At 45.9% G+C, this 21,082-nt stretch overlaps 2 protein-coding genes across 4 annotated transcripts in view; one reads left to right on the forward strand and one right to left on the reverse strand.

Moving 5' to 3' along the window:
- CTBP1 (C-terminal binding protein 1) overlaps positions 1-21,082 on the forward strand; it is a 426,424-nt gene that overhangs the window by 57,625 nt on the left and 347,717 nt on the right. The gene's annotated exons all lie outside the window — the stretch shown is intronic.
- Positions 1-21,082, reverse strand: part of UVSSA (UV stimulated scaffold protein A) — an 82,229-nt gene that overhangs the window by 26,548 nt on the left and 34,599 nt on the right. For both annotated transcript variants that reach the window (XM_063125923.1, XM_063125922.1), the window contains exons 9-10: positions 11,502-11,679; positions 9,785-9,919 (exon numbers count right to left, since the gene is read on the reverse strand). In XM_063125923.1, coding sequence (XP_062981993.1) covers positions 9,785-9,919; positions 11,502-11,679 — 313 coding nt within the window. The remainder of the gene's footprint in view (positions 1-9,784; positions 9,920-11,501; positions 11,680-21,082) is intronic.

Genomic DNA, 21,082 nt, shown 5'->3' on the forward strand with positions numbered 1-21,082 from the left:
GATGCTTTTAAACATCTAAACGTTGCTTGACAAAATGCCGACATCCCAGAACTTTAAAAAAATCTAAATATATCTATTTGAGCTGCAAACTGTCATCAAAATTTAGTATAACATCCAGCTATTATTATTATTATTATTATTATTATTATTATTATTATTATTATTATTATTATTTTATTTATTTATATAGCACCATCAATGTATATTTACTATATTTCAAAGGGATTCCAGGTGGTTCAGTTCTAGATTTTGTTCAGTCTAACAGGTGGGGGAAATAATGTAAAACCAGTTGTTAACATTCACAGAATTATTAAGCCACTCAATAGTGAAGGACATACTAGTGATGCAAAATCCAGATGGGGCAGGGTCAACCTGGATTCCTGTAGAAATTTAGAAAAACCGAATTCTAGGAAATCTGAAAACACCTCTTATAAAATAGTTTCTAATTTCATAAGAAATTAGGAAATTTCTGTGAAGATACATTATTAAAATTCCAATGTTATTAAAAGGTTTGGATAAATACTCAAACGTATTGCATGTGTTTTATACTTTGCTTAATTACACTAATAAATACATATTTTCTGTGTGTTCATTATTTAACAGGTTAACATCCTACCTTTCAGTCATTTAGGTTTCAAGAAGTCTACAAACAATTCTGAATAAAGTGGTGTAAAGACTCAGCAGAGTGGGCTTCCACGCTAGAACAAGACTAACAAACCCTCTCACCAATGTCTACGGAGATTCTAGCTGTGTTGGGGGTGAGGCAAAGGGCGCATTTGGATGACATGTTCGCCAGCTCTGCCCTCAGGGACCACTCCACGAATAACTATTTGCAGTAGGGGTGTGCACGGACCTCCCCCCCCCCCCCGATCCGCTTCTCTTCCAGATTCGCAACTTCCAGATCGGGTCCGCTCCGCTCCAATCCGCCTATAGTCTGCTCCAGATCTGGATTGGAGCTCCGCTTTCCCCCCTCCCATAGACTTGCATTGAAATCCAAAAAAGCCTACAATTTTTTTTCTGTTAAGGTTAGAAACTTCAAACTCGGCACCATGACAGCTTATCCATGTATACACATGCATGCCAAGCCTCAAGCAAATCCAAGCCTCCCCTGATTTTGAGGGGATTTTTGAAAATCGGACACCCCAGTATCTCAGGGATTTTTAAAGCTGCAGACAGCTCAATGGGCTTTATTCATGGCCATTTCAAAGGAAATCCCAACATGCCATGAATTGGGGAGTAGATAAACCTAAATATGAATCTTCTTCCACACTTGAAAAATTTATTTGGAATTTCAAAAAGTCTAAGTGAGCACAGGAAGGACTTATCCCCTGAATCAAAGCAACACACACACAAACCATCCCTGTGAGGCGGGCACAGAGGAGGTCAGGCAGCACTGGGAGCAAGCATGCCGGAGGCTTGTGGGGTTGAACCACAAAGCCCATCATGTAGTACAGCTCCCAGGCACCAGGCGGGCAGAGAGGCAGGCAGAGATATGCCATAGATCTATGGGGAAGTCAGTCCCGGCAGATGCCCCACCACAGCAGCACCAAGGCGGAGGAGGGAAGGCAGCCAGGCAGCAGACATTTCTGGGGGCACAACGAAGTGAGCCAAGGATTGTTTCAAAGCCAGTAATGCAAACCATCCCTGTGAGGCAGGAGCAGCACAGAGAGATGCCTTTTCTTTTGCATCCCATAACTAGGAGGCTAGGAGGATAAGAGTAAAGCTTTGTGATCCTTGCTTCAGAGTTGATTGACTGCATTGTGATCACAGCCATTATTAAACAACAACAAAATAATAACGTTTATATTAGCAGTACTAATTAATATTAATAGCAATAATAGTAACAACAACAATAAGGAGTTGAACCACAATGAAAGCCTGCCTGACTTCACTGAAGAGGAAAAGCCAGGAGAGCTTGGGCTATGGGGTGTATAAATATAAAATGTAATAAACAAATAAATAAACAAAGGAGGGGTGAAATTAAAAGCAGCAGTGATTGCTGAATAAACAACAAGAAGAATTTTTTAAAAACGGCTATGCCTGTCTTTTACCAGTAAGAGGAAAGTGGACGTGCCCGGGGGGGGGGAATTATGCCAATTTGACTGGCCCTAAGTAAATACCAGTCTTTAAGAAGCTACCTGACACTTCAACTCATGACAGGCATAGCTCTACACTATTTAATCTTTGGAGGGTTCGGATGACCTTCCAACTGGACAGGACAGTGTGTGTGCACTGGGCACGTCCACATGCCCTAGGGGAGCTCATCCCCTTGCACCACATCTATTCAGTTGTTCACCAAGGTTAGGGTGCGTAGCAGTGCTGTGTTTTCTATCTGTTATTTATTTGCTTTGTATATGATTTCAGGTTGTGTTTGTGCATTTGGTGGGGCTACTGTTTAAAAAAAACACTGGGAAAAGTCCGTTCAGAGACTAAGAAAGAAAAGTTTCCCAGTATCCCAAGTTACTAAGTATCCCGTTTTGCTTATTCCCCCCTCCAACTTTGGGATTGGAGGATGCTTCATCAGGTGATCATGACTGGGAGTTGAATCTGCCTCTCAGCACTTCAAAAAGGTACCTCTCCCGCTTTTTTTACCCTATTTTTAAAAAAATTATAGCAAGCAAACCACAATTCAAAATGACCCCCACCCACGACTCTCTAAGCACAGCGTGTTTCAAATAGTTAGCTTGAAAAACAAAAAAGTTATCCACTAATCTTTTCCGCAATGCAATCCTATGGGCGAAAAAATCCAAAATGGCGGGCGGAGCGCTCCGCGAAAAGAGGGGCGCTCCGCTTATGGTCGCTTCTCTTCGCCATGCTTCTCCAGCCCCCCGATCCGCTTCTCCTCTGCCTGTAGGGGAGGCAGATCACCCCAGTTTGCTGTTGCTTCTCCGATTCTAAGCGAAGAGGATCACACCCCTAATTTGCAGGACACACTTGGACGGTATGGAAATAAATCCTCCATTGAGTAGACCACAAGGGCAGGGTTGGCTTTCACTCTCTCCCTCCCTCTTTGCAGCGCCCACTGAATGGTTTCCCCTTGGGCACCGCTACATACTGTGGGGAGGGGCAAAGAGAAGCTCCCCCTCCTTCTTGCTGCAAGGGCACATCTCCCTCCATGGCTGCAGGGATTGGCAGGCAGCTCCCTTCCTGAGGAGATCCGTGGAGGGAAACGCGCCACTGCCAGAGCCATAGAAACAAGGAAGGAAGCGGCTCTTGCGGCTCGAGCCATCCCCTTGCTTGTTCTGATGGCTCCGGCAGTGGGGCATTTCCCTCCGCAGCCACCGCCACAAGAACCAGCAGGCAGATCTCTTCAAGAGGAAGCTCCCCTGCCTCCTTCTTGCTGCAGCCAGATGGGAGCTGCACGCAATGCGGGGCTCCCATTTGTTTTGTCGCTGATATTGAGGGGAGGGCTGCAGACCTTGCTGGAGAAGCAAGCGGTGGTGGAGGCAGGAGATAGGATCAAATCAATGCACCACCTCCTTCTTGATCCGGCGATGGCCGCTGCAGCAAGAACTGGCAGGTGGGTCTCCTCCACTGACAGGGGAGGCAATCCGCCCGCTGGTTCTTGCCACAGTGCTGCCTCCTTCCCTCGTGCGGCCATAGCAATAGGGAAGGGGGCAGCTATAGCAATGCCACCCCCTTCCTTGTCTCTATTGCCCCACCAGGGAAGGAGGTGTTGAGGAACACCTCCTTCCTCATTTGTTGCCAAGGGCGAAGATACTGTAGATGCTGTCAGGAGAGTGTCCTATGCCCCTGCCCTTGGCATAGCAACAAATGACAAATGGAAGGCAGGATGCAGGAGGATGCACTCACTCCTCCTGCACCCCACCTTCATTCGCCACAAAGTGCTGGGGTCAGGGAGCAACGACAGGAGTTCCTAGCGCCCCCCATCCCCAGCACTTTCTGGTGAATGAGGAGGACATGGTGGGAAGGATATCTCTTTGACGTTACACGTCAAGCTGCAGGAGACATCCTTCAAGCCCCGCCCTGAGAACCATTTGGAAATCGGCTTGATGGGATGGAATGAGCAGAGTGTGGAGGCAAGGGACGTGCCCTTCCCTTGGAACACCTGGGGTGCTGCGATTGGTGGCGCCCAGCCAGGGATGACATGTGCCTGTCCTGGGAAGCGCATGGGGTGCTGACCATTGTGGCACCTCACCAAGGGACGGTATGATTGGCGGCTCCCCAAGCGCTTCCCGGGACAGAATTCTTTCCTATGCCTCTAGAGCCCCGCTGTGCAAGAGCGGCAGAGGTTTCTGGCACTCTTGCCTCGCTACTCTGTAAGCATGTGAGATAACCAACGGAGCCCGCCACACAACACATTTGCCTTTTTTGCAGCCACATCACACTGCTGACTCATATTCAGCTTGGGAATGACTACAACTCCAAGATCTTTTTGACGTGTACTATTTCCAGGGCAGGTATTCCCCACCTTATAATTGTGCCTCTGATTTCTTTTTCCTAAACAAATAAATTTGCACTTGACTTTGTTAAATTACATTTTGTTGTTTTCTGCCTAGTCTTCTAACCTATCAATACCATTTTGAATGCTGTTTCTGTCTTCTAAAGCGTTAGCTATTTCAACCAATTTTGTGTCATCTAAAAATGTGATAACCCTCTACCTCCAAGTCATTAACAAAAGTGCTGAAGGGCACAAGACCTAGGACTGAGCCCTTCAGGAACCGCCTCCGTTCCTCCCTCCAGTTGATGAAGAACCACTGATGAGCACTCTTTGAGTACCGGTCCGCTTTTCTGTGCATATAGAGTTTTTTTCCCCTTTCCTAATCAACAGATCCACCACTTGGATTCTGATGTGGTAAAGTTCAAAAAAATGAAGTCTGAGATTCTACTGCACGTGTTCATCAGCTCTCGGTCAGTATATGGACATGCAGTTGAAATGCTCTGGAATGCCTTGTTCCAGCCGACGGGATGTTAGCACAAGACAAACTGCTCTGGGCTGACAAAATGCAGGACGACAACCCTTGAATTATGATGACGTGAACAGGTCCTTTGGTGTCTGTTACAGGTTTGAAGCCTGTTTCTAAAAAATGTAGTTACTTATTATGGATGGCTATTGAATTTTTCAAAATTACAATGAAAGTAGTTCCTTTACTAAAACTGCTTAGTAGTGATATGTATGCTGAGGGATTTTTTATTTTTTTTTAAAGAGGACATGGCAAATGGAAGCATGTTATTGCTTTCGATTTTTATGTTTGAGGCAATCTTGCATAACGTTGCTGGTAACTTCTTATGCCCTCTAGTGGACTGAGAGTATTTTTTTTCTCTTGAAAGTTACCAACTATTTATGTCATCTATAATTTCCCCTTTTGATATTAGTTTTCTAAAATGGTTTATTAGTAGCATAACTTCTGCAACAATCTGTCCATTGCTGTGTAATTAACGATGTAGAGACTGCTCCAAAGTGCTTCAGAAACCTTCACAATGGAAGGGACCACACTAAACGAACATTTCCTAACAATCAGACATGTGTGAAGTAATTCAATGTTTTGGTCTCCCTTGACGTTAATGCAACTAAACCCCACAAAGTGCTCCCTGCGTGTGTTCGGACGACACAATAGCCAACCCTGCCCTTATAGTCCACTCCACAGGTGACTAGTAGCATGTTGCACTTGAGCAACATGCTAATAACCTATCTGTGGAGTAGGCTATAAGGGCAGGGTTGGCTATTGCTCTCTCCCCACCCCCCACTGAAAGGCAGCGTTGGTTCCCCCTTTCCAGTCATTCCATGGGGAGGGGCGGAAAGGGGGAGAGATGCTGCCCCACCTCCTTCCGGCTGTCAGGGGAGCTGTTTTGTTTGCCGATTCTTGTGGTGGCCACAGTGTGGGGGGAGACGCACCGCAACCGTAGAAAGAACCAGCGGACAGATCACCTTGAGGAGATCCATCTGCTGGGGCCATAGAAACAAAGAAGAAGGCGGCTCTAGCAACGGTTGCTACCCTTCCTTGTTTCTATGGCCCCGGCGGTGAAGGAGGAGGAAGACGTGTGGAGCAACATCATCTCAATCTGCACTACTGCCTCTTTCCTCCTGATATCGTCTCTCTGCGCCCTCAGCCTTGAAACACATGGGCAAGGATGCGTTGTGGAGGAATACCATACCCCTGGGCAACGTGTCCTTGCCCATTTGTTGCTATACCGAGGGCGGAGAGAGACGATGTCAGGAGAGTCTCTCCTGACAATGTCCCCCCACCCTTGGCATAGCAACAAATTGAGAATGGACGCAGGAGGATGCCCTCACTCTTCCTGCACACTGTCCTCTGTTCGCCGTAAAGTGCTGGTGGCTGGTGATGGGGGATGCTAGGAGCTCCTGCCGCTCTCAAGAAGCAGCAGGAGTTCCTAGCATCCCCTGTCACCACGACTTTCCCTCCGTGGTGTGGGCAAGGGACATGCCAGATGGCACAATAGTCAACAGTGGACTATTTAGTCTACCGTAGACTGTTTAAACAACCATTGATGATTGTGTCATCCGAACCCAGTCATATCAACTTATTCATGATATAGTCTACTTTGTAAACCAGGTGGACCAATAGACAACAGTTTACCTTCTGTGCAAAAAGAAGAAAAAAAAAAGGGGGGGGGGAAATCACATATTAAGAAGGAGCAATGTTAAATTCTTTACCTTTCAAATTTCACCAGTGTACAGTATGTTTAAGGTATCTGTGGAAGCTAGCATTTCAACATCTTTGCAATACAGAATATGGAGTTTGGCACAAATTATCATGTACTGCTAATCTTGATTCTTTTTTTCTTTTTTTAAAAAATACTCTCTAGTACTTATAATTGTACAGAAGAACTTTAAAATAAAAGCAACTGCTATTACTGCATAGAGTATACATCTCACCTACAAGGCCTCATTACTTCTTATCCTTTTATATAGCACAAAACAATATTTATCATAGCAATACAACATATTGCTATAGTTTAAAAGATGAGAAGGACTCCACAAAACCCCTTGTCAGCTCGCCAATGACAAACGTTCCTCCCTCCTCGACTGCTCTGTGAACGACAGAGGATGTGGTGGGGCGAAGGGGCCTGTTCTCTTTCGTCCTCACTTTACAGAACACAAAAACCGTGTAAGACACTTTTCCTGCGCTTCTGCAAAAGCCCCTCCCAGAATGAAAAGCCACCTCCCTACAAAACTTCTGGCATGCACAGAGGGTTACAGTCTTGTTTCACTTCCTGTGGAGTCTCAAAGAAGGCACGACGCCTCTTCCCCAACACCTCCACAGGCACTAGGGTAAGGTTGAGATATTTGCATGGCTTGTGTACTTCAAAGCACTGCAGGCAATGAAACAAGATTCTGCCCCTCCTTCAAGGGCTGCATATGTGTTAGAGGACTCAGGAGAGAGAAGCAACCCTAAACAATGGCTAGCTAGTAAGCCAAGCCAAAACAGTTGAGGTGCTTGTTTAGGAAATGTTCTGCTAATTACTTGTAATTTAGATAAATGTCATCTCTTCCATTATTGATCTGAGTATCAGCTGTTGTGTCAGGATAAGAACTGCAGCAAATAATATCTCCATAATACTAACAAGAAAACAACAGAAGGCTATTGCTTAACACCACACAAAAGTGGATATGCAGGCACTTGCTTTCATTATTGGAACAAATACTGTATCAAAGCTGTCAGTGCATATAGACAAAGTAGGCTGGGACAGACCATCAACTAATATGAGCCTCTGCTCCTTGCCAGGACAACTATATCCTATAAATATGGCTGCTGAGGATGCAAGGAAACACAGGGTCATGGAATGGTAGGAGTCTCAGTTTAACAAATATCCAGAGCTTGGATTAGAGTTGCTCTGAAATTATGAATGTGCTAAAAAAGGGGGTGGGGGGAGAACATACTTTGCATTAATAAAAAAAAGCCCAGAAGTTCCAGCTTGTTCTTGCAGAAGTGTATTATATCAGTTCTTATCAGGCACACTGAACTCAGTAGACTGTCATTGTATAAGATTAATTTTCAAAATTCCCCACGTTGTCCTGGTCCTGTATTGCTATATGGGGCCTTACTGCTAGGAGAGGATTTCTTCTCAATATTTAACCTATCCTGCTGTCATGTCTAACCCTACTGCCCCTGGCTTGGGAGAAGATGTTTCAGGTAATCAATCAGAATCAGATTCGGAAATAGAGGAGGTGGCGTCAGATACCAGCCAGCCTGTACCAGTGGGGGAGGAAGCTTTCACGGGCGATGCCATAGCTGGGAGTCAGCCCTCTCTAGAGCTTATCTCCTCAAGGCCAAATCCTACACACTCGGTGGGAAGTGAGCCTTCTTCCAGAGGTGAGCATCCCAACAAGCTAGCTGACGCTGATTCTTTCTGCTGAAAGCGTAAGAAAGTTGGTTCGATTACGCCAGAACCTGCCTCCACATCAGGCTCCCTGAAGTTATGGGTGTTTGGAAAGTGGTTTCCTATTCTTCTTGAGCTGACAAGCTGTCGTGTTTCTCAGAAAACTTCTGCTTTCGATGGGAGGCAAATGATGAGGCTTGCAAAGTAATCCACAAAGCTTTTATTAAGCAACAAACATCTCTTCTACCTGAAGAGAGGCTACCCTCTTGGAAACTTCCCCCCAGGGCAAACTATGCAAACTAAGCGAGACAATTGTCCACTCAAGAAGAATAGGAAACCACTTCCCAAACACCCATAACTTCAGAGCGCCTGGTGCGGAGGCAGGTTCTGGTGTAATTGAACCGACTTTCTCACACTTTCCTTCCGCGCTGTGCATTTGAGCTTCCAGCAGACCCTAGCATCAGCTAGCTTGTCAGGACGCTCACCTCCGGGGAAAAACCTCACTTCCCACCGAGTGTGTAGGATTTGGCCTTGAGGAGATAAGCTCTGGAGAGGGCTGACTGTACAGGCTGGCTGGTGTCTGGCGCTGCATCTCCTAGTTCTGAATCTGATTCTGATTGATTACCTGAAACATCTTCTCCCAAGACAGGGGCAGTAGGGTTATTAGACATGACACCTGACAGCTTCTGATGTAAGCAACAAATTGGCATGGGTCAACTCCCAGGAAGATTCCTCTAGCAAAACAGTAAGCTTGGATGCTTCATAAGGCAATATAGGATCAGTATAACATGGGGCATCCATGTGGGTGCATGAAGGGTAAGTTGTAAGCAAGCACAATCTGTGATATTGCACATCATCCTCACGGATCATGGGGCATCAGTCTAAACTTCCAATTTCCTGGCTATGTGGATTCAAGCCAACATGAGATAACCTCATCTCTGGTCTTAAACTGGCTGCTGGTGGTGTTTTTATCATTGAATTGGAATCTGTTGTCTAAAATTTTCCACACTCCTCCTCCTCAGCTCTTTTCCATTGTGGTCCAAGTTTTTAAATACAAGATTACTAACAGCACAATCCTACAGATGTCTACTCAGAAGTAAGCCCCACTGAGTTCAATGGGAACTCCAAGGGAAGTGTGTATAGGATTGCACCTAAATAATGTTCGGATCTAAATAAGTTACATTTTTTATTACAATATTTATATCCTGCCTTCCAGCTCATGGCTCACATCATCAATTAAAATAATCATGTAGCACTTGAGTATAGTGATTCACTTTGAGGAAGACTTCACTCCTATTTCTAAGAGGAACCATGTGAGGTACCCCAAATACATGAGGTCAAAAGCTCCTTTTGCACCAATGGATGGAATTGCAACCAGTCTGCATTTTCCTGTGTGTACAAAACTACGAGCCAGAAGCTCCTTTGGAACTTGATCAAATACTTTTAACTGTTTTAGAAAAAAATGTTGGAATGTATTTACTTAAGAATGTTGCCAGATGTTGGTTGTTCTTGGCCCCAGTAGAAAATATCTAACCCAAAAGGCACAAGAGGAGCCCTGGCTTTCTCTTCTTCACGTTTATTGTTGGACTCCTCTGAAGATGATTGTTCAGAATTTCTAAATGTGCAGGATAAAAGAAAAGAAATCAAGAGACAAGTATATGACAACTTCACTACCAAAAATTATAACAAAATTTCAACAATTTCCACTCAAATTTGCTTGTAACTTACCATATCAAATTGGATGTGAAACATGTCTACTACAAACAAGGAATTACAGATGCATCATATATTCAGCACAGTTCTTACTGACCTTTCTGAGGTTTATGAAGTATTTAACAAATCAGCAGTACAAAGAAGAGCAGAAATGCTGCAAAAGCCAACCTAAACCATGTCAGACAGGAGACTTAAAACATAGGGATACACATCCAATGTCAGATAAAAAACAGGACCTCCTCTTACTTTCCTCTTTCTCGACCCACAAATCTGCTGAGAATCTCCCAACTATCCAGAGCAGATTTGAGGGCTGCGTGGAGGGTTGAAAGGGGAGGGAAAATCTGTCCCCCCAGCGGTTTTGGTTCAGTGGGCAGACAGCAATAAATACAACCCCCCAAACGTAGTTCAAACTCCTTTTACCCCGTCACAGTAATAATTTTCAATCTGTTTTATAAACGATATTGTTTTTATTTGCTTTTAGTTAGTCAATACGTGTAACTTGATTTGAAAGCAATATTGAGATTTATACATATACACATTTGTGCATTCTCAACTTCCATGTTGGCACAGGTATACTTGAAAATGAGACTGGGGGTTAAACAACTTACAGTCAGTTTGGGCCATGCAGCACCAACTGAGCACGCTGCCTCCCGCCTGCTCACCACGTTTGCTTTGCTTCGGCTCTCATCAACAACTCAGGAACTCCCATTCCTGGATTATTTTATGTGACGTGCAAACCCAGGGGGCCAAACAACTCAGAGTTTGAACCCATGGTTAAAACTCAGGGTTGTTTATCCCCTAACAGCACAAGTTCTAGGTTTGCATGTCACATCAAATAGCCTTCCTGAGTTGCTCGATGTAACATGTGAACCCAGAACGGGGCACTACTGGGTTGTTTATGAAAGCAGGTGCAAAGCAGAAGTGGACAACACACTTGCTCACTCTGGCACAGCCTCAATTCAGGAATTGGTATTGCATGTGAACCAGGTCCGTGAAATATGCATAGTAAAAAACTATTCTGCTATGCATATCTCAATTTTAAGTTTAAAAAATGGCGACTATCTGCAGTGAAAGTTACATTTATAGTCAAATCTAATTGTGCTATGCCATCACCATCATATGAATAGCTATTTTTTACTTAGTTAAAAATTAATCTGAATTCAAATATTCCAGAAAAGAGAAGACAACAAAAATTAGGGTAATAGTTTGTTCTAAAATTCAAAGCCTCAGAATTTTTACAGCATGTTGTTCAATTAATTTTCAAACTTCACACGTTTGATTTTCAATTTCAAATGGTTTTATATTTTATGTTGTGAACTGCCTAGAGAACTTTGGTATAAATAACATTAAAACACTGGAAGTTCTCTTCAAAATTCCCAAAAATTAATATAACCATTATAGCCAGCCATATTTCCATTACAGTTTCAATTAACTGTTTTGGATTTAAATGCACAGGGGTAAGACTTCTAAACGTGTATATCAACCTGTCATCTGGAGTCTGTAATTTAGGCAGTTTATCTTGCATAATTTTCCATGTTGCAGCGGCACAGGTTGGATCAAGTTCTTCTTCATTTCTTTTAGGTAGGAAATGGGAGGTCACCACAGAGGTCTTCTTTGGTATCTGTTTTGCTAAGGGTTTTGGTGGTGTTAGAGGCTCCAGACCTGCAAAAGAAAAGAAAAAAGTTTGTAGTGAACACACATTTGCTGCCACATAATGAGTGAAGTAACCCTAAGTCTCTGAAGGTGGCTAGTTTGTATAGCACATTTTAGAAATGGAAATCTCATCTGAAGCAGTTGTATCTGCAAGGAAGTACTGTACCCATCTCTCTTTAGACAGCCCAAGAAAAAACAATGGTACTACATTTTGCTTCCCCGTTATTGCCAAATATCTCCAGATACTTTTCCTTTTCAGGGAGCAGCAGAAAAAGCATTCTTTCAGAAATGGAGCACCTAATTTAATGGAAGTAGGGAGAACACTAACCTTGCTACTTTGATGTTGTCCATCTGATCTACAGCAGAAAAAGCCCTGATAGACCCCATTATATAAATCCATCTGTTGATCAGTGTGGGAACAGCCTAAGAGTGGAACTGCACCGGCAGCAGCAGACACAGGCATGAAAACACTGGTCGGCACTTTACCAAGCAAAGCTAAGGGTAAGCGAACCTGCGGCTTAATCCTTCCTCCATCTGCTTCTGTTCCGATGCAACCTTACCCCTCCCCCAGCCACACTCCCCAATCTGATGTGATGTCTGGGAAGACTGGGAAGGAACACGAAGAAAACTAAAGGAAACTCCCCCAAAGCCCTAACCCTTTCAGCAGCTATATTGCCAAGCCCTGGTTCCAAGCCCTCCTGCAGAGATGCCAGACAACAGAGAGGTCTGCCATGTAATCCATAAAACTTTATTCAACAAATAAACATCACACCTGATGGGAGTGTGAATGCCAGGAGCTCTCCTCTACGCTTAATCAGCCTAACAAAGCAAGGCAGTTGCCTATCAACTAACTGCTACGGGCTATTTATCTCAGGGAGGTTGAGTTTTTTTGCGAGAAGCCTCTGGTGAATAACTACCCTAAAGGACCACCTCCCACCTTCTCTTCACTCTGCCTGCTTGTGGCGGACTCTAGGGTCTGTCAACGCCAAAGTTCCCTCCCCCTCGGACAAAGGCGGAGTTCCCAGATGTGGGAGGAAGATGGCCTCTGAGCATTCTGCTTCATAAGCTCCTGAGAAGATCCATCCTGGACTCCTGAAGAGTCTTGGAGAATCCCCTCCCCAGCCTGATACTGACAGTTATCTAGGAAGGAAACGCTTCTTGACAATAATGTGCTTCCCTTTGTCTTCTACTATCCCATTTTTGAAGTTTACTAAATTTTAAAATGTTGCTTATGCCATGAGGTGAGCATTGACATTTAACTCTTGTTTCTTTAAGGATTGTTCTGGTAAGTTATACTAACAAAATTATACTGACAAAGACGGTAACCACTATTGTTTGGGAAGCTATTTTTGCAATCCCACATGTAGCATCTGTGCATCATCATCATCATCATCATCATCATCATCATCATCATTTTATACAGCACCATCAATGTATCATCCTTAGTAGCCAATTCATAGAACTTTCAGCCTAAGGCGTTCCTTTACCTCCCTTTGACTAATGGTTTTCGTGTCAAGCACCTCAGTCAAAGGCTGGGATCAGCATTTCATCTGCTCAGTTTCCACCAGATGTGGAGATATTTAACTCCAATAAGAGACTCCTGGTGAACGGGTTGTGCGACTGCGAAGAGCCATTTGAAGAAAAGCCATTGCAGGTAAGTGCAGCTGTTTTGTTTTTCATGGCCTTTTGCAATCCCACATATGGGAGCTCTTAGCTGGTGGAGTTGAGGCTTGTTCAGGTGAAGATACTTTGCTGTTCTGCCAACGCTAGCTTCCTTTCTGATATCCATGTTCATGGCACAGTATTTTACAAATGGTGGTGGCAAGGACCAAGTAACTAACTGATACTTGGTGTTCAGAGGAGGGCAACCAGGATGATCAGGGGTCTGCAAACAAAGCCCTATGAAGAGACACTGAAAGAACTGGGCCTGTTTAGCCTGGAGAAGAGAAGATGGAGGGGAGACATGATAGCACTTTTCAAATACTTAAAAGGTTGTCACACAGAGGAGGGCCAGGATCTCTTCTCGATCCTCCCAGAGTGCAGGACACGGAATAACAGGCTCAAGTTAAAGGAAACCAGATTCCAGCTGGACATCAGGACAATAGAATCAGTTACCTAGGGAGGTTGTGGGCTCTCCCACACTAGAGTCATTCAAGAGGCAGCTGGACAACCATCTGTTAGGGATGCTTTAGGGTGGATTCCTGCATTGAGCAGGGGGTTGGACTCAATGGCCTTGTGGGCCCCTTCCACGTCTATAATACACGTCTATTATTGAAACATCGCTTTGCTGCAGACAACACTTGAGCTCTTGTGCAATGGGCGTGATGCTTAGGAACACACTGCTAGTCAGCTTTATCTTCACTGATATGACTAGCTGATAAAATCCATCTAACCCATTTGTGAGCAAAAGCTCAGCCCCCTTTGCCGTGCCCTGCATAAAACATGCTTTTCCCCATCTAAACACAGACATTGAGCGCAAGAAATAACCACGCGCTTCCATCTCATCAGAAGACCATGGGAAGAAAACTGGCAAACCTATGTCCTAACTAATGTGGTGAAATGCTGGAAGCACCTTGAGAAGGAACCCAATGCTTGATCATAAACAGGACGTTTTCCATGTGAATTTTTCAAAAATGGCGTGCCATCATAAAGAGTTCCCAGTCTGCTCAATCACCTGGATGAAGTTGCTAATGAAGGAAATTCACTATGACACAACTCTGATAGGTGGCCTTCCAGCATCAGCTTAAATGTTTCTAATGAAGGAGAGGCCACCACTTTTTAATTATTATTTCTTTTGGGTTTTCAGAGTTGCACAAGTGTGCAACTACAACCGTCAAAAATATACAAGCTTGTCTTGCCTGGAGTCCTGTGTGTTTGAGCTGTCAAACATATAAGGTAACAGTCAAGGCTGCACTGTATATAGGATGGTTAAGTTAATCAAGTTAAAGGAAGCCAGATTCCAGCTGGACATCAGGAAAAACTTCCTGACTGTTAGAGCAGTGCGACAATGGAATCAGTTACCTAGGGAGGTTGTGGGCTCTCCCACACTAGAGGCCTTCAAGAGGCAGTTGGACAACCATCTGTTGGGGATGCTTTAGGGTGGATTCCTGCATTGAGCAGGGGGTTGGACTCGATGGCCTTGTAGGCCCCTTCCAACTCTGCTATTCTATGATTCTATGGTTTGAAAGCCGTTGACAAGTAAGGAAACAGGGGTGTAGATCATCCCTTAGCAAGCTTATCCCCAGGGACTCGGGGAGGGGTGGGCTATGAGGAGGGCAGACACAAGGGTCGGGGCAATGCTTTAAATCCTGGGTGACTCCTGGCTAAGTGGGTAAATGCAGGTTGCTTACCTGTAACTGTAGTTCTTCGAGTGGTCATCTATGCATTCACACATATGGGCTTTGCGCCTGCGCAGAGACCAGACCGGAACCTTCTATAGCTGAGTGGAACGTTTTTGGCGGGAACCCCTCCCCCACGCTACCGCGCACGTCCATGGGGTTCCTGCCCTTACCTCAGTTTACAGGAGTCCGACATTGTGCCCCCATAAACATGAGTGTAAATAAAATAAAGTACATTCCACATATAACTGTGTTATTTGTAAGTTTCACACCACCAAGTGGGGATGGTGGGTGGGTTGTGTGAATGCATAGATGACCACTCGAAGAACTACAGTTACAGGTAAGCAACCTGCATTTCTTCTTCGTGGTCTCTATGCATCACACATATGGGCGAGTAGCAAGCTGACATATCTTTGGAGGTGGGTTGGTGCATCATCTGAAGATCTCCGAGAGCACTGTCCTTCCAAACGAGCAGTCCTGCCTCGCACGGGTGTCCAAACTGTAGTGCCTAACAAACGTGGATGGAGTGGACCACGTTGCAGCTCTACAGACTTCTGTCAAAGGAACACCTCTGCCGAAAGCAACAGATGTTGCGACGGCTCTGGTAGAATGAGCTGTCACAGGTTTCACCAGCTCTAGTTTAGAGATAGAGTAGGCAAGTTCAATTGTCTCTACAATCCAGCGTGACAGACGCTGGCATGAAACAGGGAGTCCCTTAGAAGGCTCCCCATAACAAATAAACAATTGCTTTGTTTTTCTAAAATTCTCTGTCCTAGCCTTGTAAAAGGCAAGAGCTCTCCTTACATCAAGTGTATGTAAAGCAGACTCGACAGGTGATGTAGGATTCGGAAAGAAAGCTGGTAGAGTGATATATTGGGACAGATGAAAGGTTGACACTACCTTAGGCAAGAAGGCAGGGTCTGTGCGTAACACAACCTTATCTTTGTGAAAGATAGTGTAAGGAGCATCTATCCTGAGAGCCCTAAGCTCACTTGCACGTCTAGCAGAAGTGATGGCTACTAAAAAGACAGTCTTGAATGTTAGAAGCCTAAGGTCAGATAAGGCCATGGCCTCGAAGGGCTTCTTTGTCAATGCCTGTAGCACCACTGATAGGCTCCATGGTGGAACGATACACTTTACTGTTGGTATCGTATTTTTAAGTCCTTTTAGAAATTTCCTCGATGTTGGATGTACAAAAGGTGTAAAACCATCCATGCCTCGATGAAAAGACGTAATAGCCGCTAGGTGAACTCTGATGGAAGTGAGTTTGAGTCCCTGCTGATAAAGTGCCAATAGGTATTTGAGAATCAATGACAAAGGGCAAGATTCAGGTGCTTGATCGTTTTCCAAGGCAAAAGTTTGAAATCTCTGCCACTTTGCCGCGTAAGATTTTCTTGTTGAAGGCTTTAGTGATGCCAACAATATATGGTCTACAGTTAAATCCTTGGTACGAGAGGAGGAATGGATGATATTCTCCATGCCGTCATCTTGAGGGTCGACAGGTTTGCGTGTCGAACCCTGCCCTGGTGTCGAGACAACAGTGTCGGTATCGGCGGGAGTCTGATGTAATTCCCGTCCGACAGTCGAAGGGCGTGGGAGAACCACGTCTGTCGAGGCCACCACGGTGTGATAAGGATGCAGTCCGACCTGTCCGACTGGATTTTGGCCAGCACCTTCGTCAACAGTGGAAACAGAGGAAAGATGTAAAGAAGATTTCCTTTCCAGGTTCTGGTGAAAGCATCTCCTAGCGAGTGCTTTCCACTTCCTGCTCTGCTGCAGAACCTGGAACAAGCTGCGTTTTCTTCGGTAGCGAAGACATCGACAGCAGGGAGGCTCCAGTACCGAAAGAGAACGTCTCTTACTTCGGTATCGAGCTCCCATTCGTGGTCGACGTGGAAAGACCTGCTGAGGGCGTCCGCGATGATGTTTTCCTTGCCCGCTACATGGATCGCCGTCAGGTGAGTATTTCTCTTTATGCACCAGTTCCAAATCCTGATTGCCGATCGATTCAGAGGATGAGACCTTGTCCCACCTTGTCTGTTGATGTACGCCACTACCGTGGTGTTGTCCGTCGCGATCAGGACGTTTCGGCCCTCGATCATTTGTGAAAAAGTTTTTATTGCATTCTCCACCGCTAGCAGTTCTAGGTGGTTGATATGATGTTCCCTCTGGGAAGGAGGCCAACGGCCCTGAGCTGTGAGGGAGTCGCAGTGTGCTCCCCATCCGATCAACGATGCATCCGTCGTGATCGTTACCGAAGGAGTTTCTTGCTGGAAGGGAACTCCTTCTAGGAGCGTCGACATCGAAAACCACCATTTCAGAGATGCCCTTACTTGCGTCGGGATCGACAGGTAAGTTCGCCGGGCATCGTGTCGAAGATCGAAAGTTCTTAAAAACCAGGCCTGCAATATTCTCATTCTGAGTCTTGCAAACCTGATGACTGCAGTTGTAGCTGCCATCAAGCCTAATAGCCTCTGAATTGTCCATGCCGAGACCTTTCGGCGGCTCTCGGTAGCGATGGCTAAATCTTGAAGGGTGCTTGCTCTGGTCGAGGGCAGATATGCTCTCCCGTCCCGAGACGATAGGGTTACCCCTATGAAGTCCAGCTTCTGCTGTGGGGTCAAGATGGATTTCTCCTCGTTGACCCACAGACCCAACGAGACCAACAGGTTGAGGGTGGTTGAAATGTCCGCTACCAGATCTTTTTTCGGGACTGTGAAGTATCGGGAGAAAAACCCCTGGTTGAGTTCCTCTGCAGGTACTGGAGAGATGGCTCCTTTCGCTAGGAGGGTCTGTACCTCGAGAAGCAGAGGAGGGGATGGCGCCGTTACTTTCACCCCCGAAGAAGGAGGAAGGACATCGAGCTCGATGGCATACCCCGAGTTGATGATAGTGAGCACCCAGGAGTCCGATGTTATTGACTCCCATTGATGGTAATGTGGTGCTAGGCGGTTCGCAAAGGGAGGTGGATCTGGGATAAAGAAGTCAAACCCGCTGCTTCTTAGAGAAGTCGGGCTGACGTTTGCTTTGGAGCTGTTGTTGCTGCTGCCTCTGCTGACCTTTCGCTGTCGACAATTGTTGCCTGGCTATGGCTGAAGCTTCACTCTGGAAAACTCGTGCCAGCTCTTTTTTGTCCTCTGGGAGATGTTCACATAGTGATCCTATTTTCTCCCAGAGGAAGAGCTGGTATCGTGCCATGGTAGCCTCGTAGGCTGATGCCCTGATGCCCAAAGAGGCAGAGGAGTAAATCCTCCTGCCCGTATGGTCCAACTTTCTGCCTTCTCTGTCCACGGGTGCAGAATGTGCCTTCTTTGAGTGGCCTTGAGCCGACTCCACTACGATCGAATTAGGTTTGGGATGTTGGACCAGAAACTGTACATCTTCCTCTTGGACTCGATAGAGGGTCTCTAGCCTTTTCGATGTGGCTTGAGTCATAGCCGGTGTTTTCCAAGATAATTGAGCCGTTTGCTTTAAAGCATGTGGAATAGGGAAGGCAAGTCGTTGGTTGGTTGTGGACTGGAAAACGTCGTAGATTGGATCGACGACCGATTCATCCATTTGCTGGATCTCCAGTCCTAATGCCTGAGCCATTCTAAGCATATGGTCAAAAAATCTGACCATATCGTCGGAAGGGGAAGAAGGGTCCTTGTCATGAACCTCATCTTCTGGTGAAGGCATCGATGGAGTAGCCGACAACCCCGACTCAGAATCCGATGGGTAATTATCCTCAGGCAAGGATACTGTAACCACCTGGAGGTCTACATGCTCCGTCGGTACCGTGGTAACCGCGGCAGTCGATGCCGATGGCTGCGTACGGTGTTGAGGCGTCGACACCGTGGACGTTTGGTGGGCGGGCGGTGGAGGCAGCGGTAGATGACACATCCTCGTAGGCGGAGGGTGCGCATAATATTCTTCTTGAGGGTACTGGTGGTCACCCTGGAAGTATCGTTGTGGGCGATATCGATCCCATACATAGTCGCCACATACTGATTGGGGATAAGAGTATTGAAAAGCTCCTTCCCATTGACGCCTTAGAGTGTGCCTTGGCGAAGGCGGTAGAGGGATTAGTCCCTGAACTTCTTGCAGCCTGGCAGGCTCTCGGAAAGAGGCCGCTGAAGCCGAATCCCGCAACTCGCCCTCCGATAGACTGGGAGGATGTGTCGGTACCGTAGCCATCGGTACTGACTGGGATCTCGATACCGAGGGAGGCCTCGGTATCGAAGCGGTCGGTATGGCAGGAGGAGTAGAGTGACTCCTAGCCAGTTCCGCCGTGCGGGATGACCCTAACGAGGGTTTTTCCGCATCTCGCTTCTTCTTCTTCTTCTTTTTCTCCATTTCAGAAGAAGATTTGGGAGTCCGGGCCTTTTTGGAGATTTTCCTGGCCGTGGAACTCGCCAGTGACCATCCAGGCGTTAGGGGTATCTGAGCCCTATTAGCCGCTCTGGAATGTTCAGGCACCTCAGTGCAACGGTCATCAACGGACTTACTGGCTGCCGTTTGTCCAGGCGTTAGGGGTATCTGAGCCCTATTAGCCGCTCTGGAATGTTCTGGCACCTCAGTGCAACGGTCATCAACGGACTTACTGGCTGCCGTTTGTCCAGGCGTTAGGGGTATCTGAGCCCTATTAGCCGCTCTGGAATGTTCAGGCACCTCAGTGCAACGGTCATCAACGGACTTACTGGCTGCCGTTTTGTGCATCCTCGAAGATTCAGTCAAGACTCAACTTTATGGCCTTCACCTAGGCACAGGACGCACAGGGAGTGCCCGTCAGTTAGAGGGAGCTTAGCTCCACATTTCACACACTTGCGAAATGGGGCCTTAACTGCCATACGGCTAAGCGCCGCGATCGAAATCGCTGAGGAAAATCTAACTACTAAAAAAAAAATTTTTTTTTTTTTAGATAGAATAGAAGAAAAGACGTTAAGAAGTGAGAAATAAGCGAAAAGAGGAAAGATTTGAAGTAAAAAAGGATTTTAAAGAGAAAACGCTAAGAGGTTTGGTTCTATGGTCTAAGCACAATGGCGGACGACGAAGAACTGAGGTAAGGGCGGGAACCCCATGGACGTGCACGGTAGCGTGGGGGAGGGGTTCCCGCCAAAAACGTTCCACTCAGCTATAGAAGGTTCCGGTCTGGTCTCTGCGCAGGCGCAAAGCCCATATGTGTGATGCATAGAGACCACGAAGAAGAACGTTGAGTACTCTTCTCCATCTTCAAGTGCTCAACATTACTCATTTAGCAAAGAGACCCCCAGGATTTAAACCCAATTTAAATAAAATAATAATAATAATAATAATAATAATAATAATAATAATAATAATACAAAAATGAGGCCATTTGTGGGGCTTAGCAGGAGTCGGTGGGATCTCCTCCAAAGCACGGTTTGGGCACAGCTGGAGGGGCTGTCACTGGCAAGGGGCACTGGAAGGCACTTGGAAGTGATCGGGAAGAGCAGCAGGAATTTCTGCTGCACTTGGCTTGCTGCCCAATGTCTGCAACCCACGATGGATTGGCGTGTCTGGGTTCAGATGACACGTCAGACCATCGTGGGTACAACACCAAGAACAAGCCAGTCTGCAGGAATTGGGTTCGGATCAGCTTGTCATCCATGACAGGTTGGGTTGTCCTGTCATGCAAACCCAGTCAGTGTGTGTGTGCTTTTATCATCAAAAGGAGTGCACAGGTGATTGCAGCTCCTTTGACTTACATCCCTTCAGTCTACCATAGGATCAGAGCAGTTTTGCAGGAGAGAATTCGGTTGAGCATTCCTCATTCACCTATTCTCCCCTACAAATACATCTACGAAGTGTTATGAAGCAAATACAAAGCTGGAGGCCTTCTTCACTTCAGGAAGTGGGGAGGGAGACATTTCCCACTTCTTCTCTCATCCTCTCCCAAAGCATAAATAATGTTTAATGCATTTTGTACTAGGAAGTGAGGGACAGGAATGATGCAACAAGCAGAGGACGATTATTGCCTGATCTCCCAAGTTGGTATATTGGAAAGTCTCTCCCTTAAAGCCTAGGCCTTGAGATGGCCAGAACCTTGCCAGGTAGATATGTGTTTACAACATCCA

The sequence above is a fragment of the Elgaria multicarinata genome, chromosome 5 (genome assembly GCF_023053635.1).
Source record: "Elgaria multicarinata webbii isolate HBS135686 ecotype San Diego chromosome 5, rElgMul1.1.pri, whole genome shotgun sequence".
Taxonomy (NCBI): Eukaryota; Metazoa; Chordata; class Lepidosauria; order Squamata; family Anguidae; genus Elgaria; species Elgaria multicarinata.